This window comes from Cryptotermes secundus, unplaced genomic scaffold, assembly GCF_002891405.2.
Source record: "Cryptotermes secundus unplaced genomic scaffold, Csec_1.0 scaffold61, whole genome shotgun sequence".
NCBI classification, from domain to species: Eukaryota; Metazoa; Arthropoda; class Insecta; order Blattodea; family Kalotermitidae; genus Cryptotermes; species Cryptotermes secundus.
The window spans coordinates 227,277-234,794 of record NW_019741299.1 but is presented as its reverse complement, the minus strand read 5'-3'; the positions used below and the strand labels follow the sequence as shown (position 1 = coordinate 234,794).

The 7,518-nt window shown below is 38.2% G+C and overlaps 1 protein-coding gene across 4 annotated transcripts in view; it reads left to right on the top strand.

The window, feature by feature from the left end:
• Positions 1 to 7,518, top strand: part of LOC111872658 (myc box-dependent-interacting protein 1) — a 101,289-nt gene that overhangs the window by 76,485 nt on the left and 17,286 nt on the right. For all 4 annotated transcript variants that reach the window (XM_033754781.1, XM_023866753.2, XM_023866752.2 and 1 more), the window contains exons 3-4: positions 1,636 to 1,826; positions 3,686 to 3,958. In XM_033754781.1, the coding sequence (XP_033610672.1) occupies positions 1,636 to 1,826; positions 3,686 to 3,958 (464 nt within the window). The remainder of the gene's footprint in view (positions 1 to 1,635; positions 1,827 to 3,685; positions 3,959 to 7,518) is intronic.

Genomic DNA, 7,518 nt, shown 5'->3' with positions numbered 1-7,518 from the left:
TGAAAATGTATATGTCAACACCATCTTTCGAATTCCCGGCGTGGGGGTGCAAGCCATTCCACAAAAGGAGAGACTTTCACAATATTCCGAACTGAACGGACGTGACCCTTGCACGCTCCGGGTCATAGCTAGCCGATAGTGTAATGCTGTAACTTAAAGCAAAGAATACATTAATTTAACAGTGTGGTGAATTAGCAGGTGAATAAACGTCAATTGGCTCAACTCTCAGAAAAACGCTTTCTTCGGCATCGCTACCCTGAGACTCATGCAAACCGACCCAGCTAGTTTCCCGTACCTATACCGATCTTCCTTAGTTTGATCTGTGAGAACAACTTCCAGTAGCCATCATACACTGTCCTAAGGTAGAAACAGGTGTAGCAGGGATAGCACCATTCCGACTGCGCCGATACAAGCAAAGGCGGGTTGGAAAAGAGCGGTGTTAAAACTGACCTTCATCACTAGGCACTTACCTCATTCTTGTCTGTGTATACAAATGCTTCGCACCTATGTTACAGATGAAAGCACAGAATTCCTGACTGTCTTCAAATAAGAGTAATATGTATGACTCACCCAAAAGGGACATGTTAACATTTTAAATGCAGATAAAAGTTTAATTATCCGTGTGCTTATCATCACGCCTTGAAAGCATGCAAAGAGCTTGGATATTAAAGCTCCTTACTTTATGAAAGTACTTTATGCTACATCTGTCTTTACCTCCTAAAGAGAAGTCTCAGTGTTCATTGTTGATATTCAGTAGGTCTCAGAACCCTCCTGAACATATAGGTAGGCCGCACACTGGCATGCATCAAGACATGTAACAGTCAATACATGATGCTGATGTCATGACTCAGACCAGTGTGCAGCATTTCAACTGTGCTCCTTTTTTTGCATCATGTCACAGACATCATGTCTTGACTGTTACATGTCTTGATGCATGCCAGTGTGCAGCCTACCATAAACTTTAAGTTTAAGAGTAAAATTCCATTTCCTCTGCAAGTAATCAAATCTAGGTGAGCCAACAAAGAACCCAGTAGTGCTCACGTAATCATTAGTGATAAAAACAATTCCTTGTAAGTCTACATATAACTTTAAAAGCCTTTACAACGTATTTAAATGTACCTCAGCCCAATTATTACAAATCAGAATGTTTCTAATTATGTTATCAATGTTTGTCAGCACAAGGCATTCCTCATAAGGCTATTATTAAGATGAATACGTTCTGTACTGTTTGTTTTGGAAGTCTTTGCTTTTTACATATGCCTCATTTATTGTTTTTGTCAAAGGAAACATCCAGTTTGTCACAGTTTTTATCCACATTCTCCAGTGCCTCATGCATTAAATATGTTTACTATTCAAAACTAAAAGCTGACAAATATGACCTACATATAAAGGTTCATGAATAATTACCCTATGATTTAGCTTTTAATATTAATAGGGTATGGCCGGTCATAATTAGGTGATACATTTAAGTTTTTCTTTCAGAAAAGTAAGCTGAAGCACATATAGTACAGTTGATTTGATCACAGAATACAGAAGATGTACTTTTTTAGTCAAAATTGATTGATGAAAGCAGTTGTTTTGTACTGTAGTTTGACTGTACAGATATGCAATAATCTGATTGCCTTTTTTCGGTAGCGGTGCAGGCAGCAAGCAAGACACTCATGGACTCCCTGAATGAAATCTATGAAAGTAACTGGGTTGGCCATGACCTTCTATATGTACAAGCACAGAATATTGAGATGCTTTGGCAGGACTTCAGTCACAAGCTTGGTGACCAAGTTCTCATCCCGCTCAACACGTACCAGAGCCAGTTCCCAGAAATGAGGGTATGTAATATTGTGTGACCAGCGAGTAAAATCAGCACTGCAATTAGATTAATAGTTTTCATTGTTCATGGTGTTTACATGTAGCAGTTTCAGGTTCTATGGACTCACAGATGTATTGTTTTTGTGGCCTTCAGAATATGTTTCATTACCGTGGCTACTGTGGAAACATACCCATTGTCATCACTGTCCCAGTGCTTATCTTCTGGTGGGGAGAGAATGTGGAAAGTAATTAACTTGGACTCGAACCCATCCATGTAACAGAAAAATCAATCAGTTTTCCTACTTTTCAATCCTAAAACAATCACTTCTTGTGTAATGTGCCTAATATGAAGAAAATGATTTTTGGAGATTACTGCCTTTTGGGATGAGACAATCCATACGGTGTCAGGGATATACCAACCTTTTGAAGGAGCCTCCATATTCTACCTTGAAGATGGAGGCAGCAGGTTTCTCTGAAACGTTACCTTTCTATCAAGCAACATGGTATCACATACCAGAAGACAATAATCTTAACTTTTACTGTGAGAGAACATCAAATCTCACTCATTTAACTAATTCCATGGAGCTTAGTCCCTTCTTGTGAAGCAACCGGTTTCACAGATACTCAACAATTTCCCAACTTTTCATGGAACCTAAAAGGCCCATTACCATGTTCACAGTAGCCCTCCTATGGTCCCTATCCTGAGCTAGATAAATCCAGTCCATACCACCCCATCCTCTCTCTCTAAGATCCATTTTAATATTATCCACCCATCTAAATCTGGGTATTCCTTCTGGCTTTCACACCAATATCCTATATGCATTTATCTTCACATCCATTCGTGCTATATGCCCTGCCAATCTCATCCTCCTTGGCTTGATCATTCTAATTATACTTGGAGAAGAGTACAAGTTATGAAGCTCCTCGTTATGCAGTTTTCTCCAACCTCCTGTCACTTCATCCCTCTTCAGTCCAAATATTCTCCTCAACACCCTGTTCTCAAATACCCTCAGTCTTTGTTACTTTCTTAATGTCAGACCAAGTTTCACACCCATACAGAAACAAAGGTAAAGTGATAGTTTTGTATAATCTAATTTTTACGTTTTTAGACAGCAGACAAGAAGACTAATTGTTCCTGACTGGATGGTAACAATCATTGCCCAAATTTTCTCCTGTTAATTTTCTCCTGAATTAAATTTTGATCTTAACTGTCTTTATGTTATGATTTTGCCCTGCATTTTGGTTACGAGACAGCAACATATACATAGTTTTCTCTGCATTTACTTCTAGACCAATCTCCTTATTAGTGTCAGTTAAAGATTCTCTGTTTTTCCCAGTAAATTTATATCATCAGCATAGGCCAGTAACCGATGTTTCCCTTTTAATTTCAGTCCCACCTGGTTTTCCTGGACCTTCTTAATGGCATATTCTAAAACAAAGTTGAAAAGCAACGGCAATAAAGCATCTCCTTGTTTTAGACCATTTATAATAGGAAACTTATCAGACAAATGTCATAAAGTCATTTATATATCAAAATTTAAATACTGAACACTTATAATATAAAACTTGGTATATACTGGTGAAAAAATAAACTAGTCTTGCAAGTTACACAGGTTCCTTATTCCTTGTAGAACCATTATGTAGATAGTGTAGCATACCTCGGAAGGGACAGTGGGACGGATGCATACAGAAATGTTATCTGAAATCTGTAAGAGAACAGACCACCTGGCACATATACATAAAAATGGGAAGAAACTATTAAAATGTATGTTAGAGGAAGTGGGTGTAAATATATGGACTAGGTTTGGATAATTTCTTGTAGGTTTCATATTTCGTAGTTGAAAATCGTCATTATGATGTGTCTTTGAATTTATTGCAGAAAAAAATTGACAAACGTGGTCGCAAATTAGTGGATTATGACAGCCAGCGTCACAACTTCCAGTCACTACAAGGCAATCCAAAGAAGAGGGATGAAATCAAGGTGACAAAGGCAAGAGAATCACTGGAAGAAGCTAAAAGAACGTATGAATTGTTGAACTCGGAACTACATGACGAACTGCCAGCACTGTACGACTCAAGGGTGCTCTTCTTAGTGACTAATCTCCAGACTTTATTTGCTGCAGAACAAGTCTTCCATGTGGAAACAGCAAAGGTAATTCTCTGTCCCTACAGAAACTGTTTAACTTCCACTGTACAAGCCCTGTTGGCTAAGCTTAATAGTAGACTGCTACAGTTTACCACAGTCATGATGTCATCTAGTCACTGAATATTGTGAAGATAAGAGTGTGTCTTTCACTGCAGATATTGTGGGCCATTAAGTCATGTCTTCTGCTATAAGTTAAGGAACAGCAGCTCCTACCAGGTTGTTGCCATTAATCATTACTAACTTAGATAGACTTGAAAGGATTCTGACAGTGGTGTATTCATTCATTCATCAGTAATCTGTCAGACAACAGGTCCACAGTCTCTTCCAAAATAGTTCCTCCACTTAATGCGATCTTCTGTTTTCGGAAAGAGACTACTCAGAAAAAGTGATAATGTGGTAGTTTTTCCATTTGCTTTCCACATCGCAGTACAACAGCCGTTCAAACCACTCTGGTCACGCCTGTTGCTATACGAACTTGAACCATCTCGAGCATCATTTGCTCTGTGCTTCAAGTCGCTGCTGATGACGCTGCTTCAGGCATCAGTTTTTGGTTTTTGGTGTCTCTCTTCATCTGATGCCTACCCTTTGACCTGTCTAGCAAGGGAGGCCTTGCCAGTAGCTACCGCTGGTATAGCTCTCAGGGTCCTTGGCTTACTGAAACCCCCACACCACAATAAGATGAGGAAAAAGAAATGATGAAAAATCCATAAAAACACAGACTGACCAAAGGAGATTTGAATGACGATGATGATTCAACTAAGTTACTAATACTTCTTTTGGCTTGTTTTGGACTTCATCCATCATCTGGTATGTAAAAGACAAAAGACCACGATGTTTTGGAGACTGGATCTGTCTCCGTCTTGAGGTGGGTGGGGAAGCGTAAACCTACTCAGTTATTCTTATCTCCCACTGATGGAACCGGATGTCGGGTGTTCATAGGATGTTTTCTACATACCAAGGTTTGTCCGGTGATTGAGACTAGCTCTTTCTAACGGGCCCAACTGAGTAGGTCTATCCTTCCCCGCCCATCTGAAGATGGAGACAGATCCAGTCTCCGAAACATGAAGTCCAGAACAAGCCAGAAGAAGTATTTGTAACTTAGTTGAATCATCATCGTCATTCAAATCTCCTTTGGTCAGTCTGTGTTTTTATGGATTTTTCATCGTTTCTTTTTCCTCATGGTCTGTAAGTTGGCACCCTTTCTGAGATACAATGTTCTCCTTATTTCTACAGTCTAAAATTCTATCTGTAATACTGTAACATCTTCACTCGTCTTTTGTTTTTGGAGTGTAATTCCAGCTGCTGATAGCATAAGACACAAGTCTGCTGTTAGTACTTGTTGTTACTCTTATAATTTAGACGCACTTGCAGGATACAGTTGTCTTCGAATATCCCTATAGAGTTTCATTTTCAGGGCTATTCTTATTATGTCATTTGATCTGTTGCATCTTATTACTTCTTTTTTTTATATATCTTTCTTAGTATGGTATCTGATACCCTATATTCATTGACTTTTCTGTTATTCGATTCTGTATTATAATTTTTGTTCCTTGTAAGGTCGTTTGTTTTGTTTTCATTTTTGAGATTTCAGTCTATAATCTCAAATTATAAAATGTGTAGTAAACAATGTAATGATTCAGGAAAGATTTCCGTCTAGTGTGATGTGACACTGCATAGTCTGGTAAGTAGGTACCACCATCTGTGTTCCACGCTGAAGATGGTAGCAGCATTTTCCTCCGAAACATCAGTAACTATAGTCCATTTGAAACTTCCTTGAGGGATTATCATGTCCTGAGTTGGCAACTATACAGAAGCATAAAGATATGGGAATAAACAATCACCTACTTTCCATTCACTACTGACCGCCTCTGTGGTCTAGTGGTCAGAATTATTGGCTACAGATCCACAGGTCCCGGGTTCGATTCCCGGCGCTACCAGATTTTCTGAGAAGTAGTGGGTCTGGAATGGGGTCGATTGAGCCACGTGAGGATAATTGAGGAGCTATTTCAAGGAAATAGCGGCTCCGATCTAGAAAACCGAAATTAATGGCCGTGGGGATCCATTGCACTGACCACGCAACACCCTGTATCTGCAAAAGTTGGCACTAACTTTCCCGACAAGCATCGGTTGCTAGGTCAGTATAGTTCGCTTGCGGACTCAAGCCACGAAGTTTGTTTTACACATTGAGTATTTGATATGACAGACCACATAGAAGATGCTGCATCCAGCAGTTCTTCTATTGTTGCATGTGTATTCGTTGCTGCAGGAATGTGTTTACTGAGTCACTGCCGAGCAATATCCATCTCTTCTGCCTCTGCTCTTCTGGCTTTCAGGCATTGGGCATGCAGTAAGGTGATCTTGTAAACCTTTTTTTTTTTTTTAAATAAGTAAAGTAAACTGAAAAAGTCATGTGCATTCAACAGGATTTCTGATATGTTAACTTTGGTTCCCATTGTGAGTTGAAAACAGAATATAGCAACTTTCTAATTACATGACAATCTGCGTCACTCTCTGATAATGATGCATCCCTGAAGATGTTATGTAGAGGCAGTACCTGATGTCACATCCCAAAAGATAATCACTTTCACAGTCTCCACTGTGAGAACCTCATATCTTGCAAGAATTCAGTAGTCTTAGTAATGCAGTGTTGGCTATTCATGCTCTGACAAGTTTATTTTTCTCTTTGTGGGATCATCGTAAGAGCATTATTTTCAACAAAAAGCCAGAGATGAATATTGGCCTGAAGGAGAACATCAGAACAGTCTGTACCAAAGCTCTTAGGAAGGTGTTAACCATTATCTCTACTTCCTTAAACAACAGACTCAACGTATGTAACAAGTTGTATGTCATGCGATTTAACCATCCATATCAGTGGCTCTCAGCCTTAGGAAGATCAGCCTTTGTGCTATGTATAAAGTGTCAAGAAATTGCAATAACAAAGACAAAACTTCTGCATAAAAGCTATAAGTTGGAGAAAAATTTGTAATTTCAGTAGAAAATATTTTAAGATATTACTCTCTTATATGTTAATAGAATTCTTTCATTTAATTTTCATTTCAAATTTATAGTAAACTGTACAGACAAATTTTTACTTTTCATGCCTTATTTATTTGAACATTAGAGTTTGTGACTTCTTTCGGAAGATGTCATTAACTGATGTAGATATAATTAATTTTCAAGGTGTAAGATTAACTGTTACATAGACTTAAAAAAGTTCTTAATTTTCTTTAACTGTAGACTGTGGTCCAATCATAAACAGTAATCATTAGGTGGTGTACACAGATCAGTTAAAAATATCTTTTCTGTCATGCAAATATTGTTAAAACATAAAAAAAAACATATATCAGTTCAGAGGGAATGGTAAATTAAATCAGCTACATGGTTATAATTAAAAATTGACAGTACCTGTCTCATTACAAACATTCACTTTCACTGCTAACTTAAGACATATTTATGAAATAGATATATAAGTAAGATAGGGGCTAGCTCTGTCAATTGGGCCAAACTGACTATGTTTTACCTGAAGACGGAGATAGAAACCATCTCAAAAATATTGTTTTTAAGTA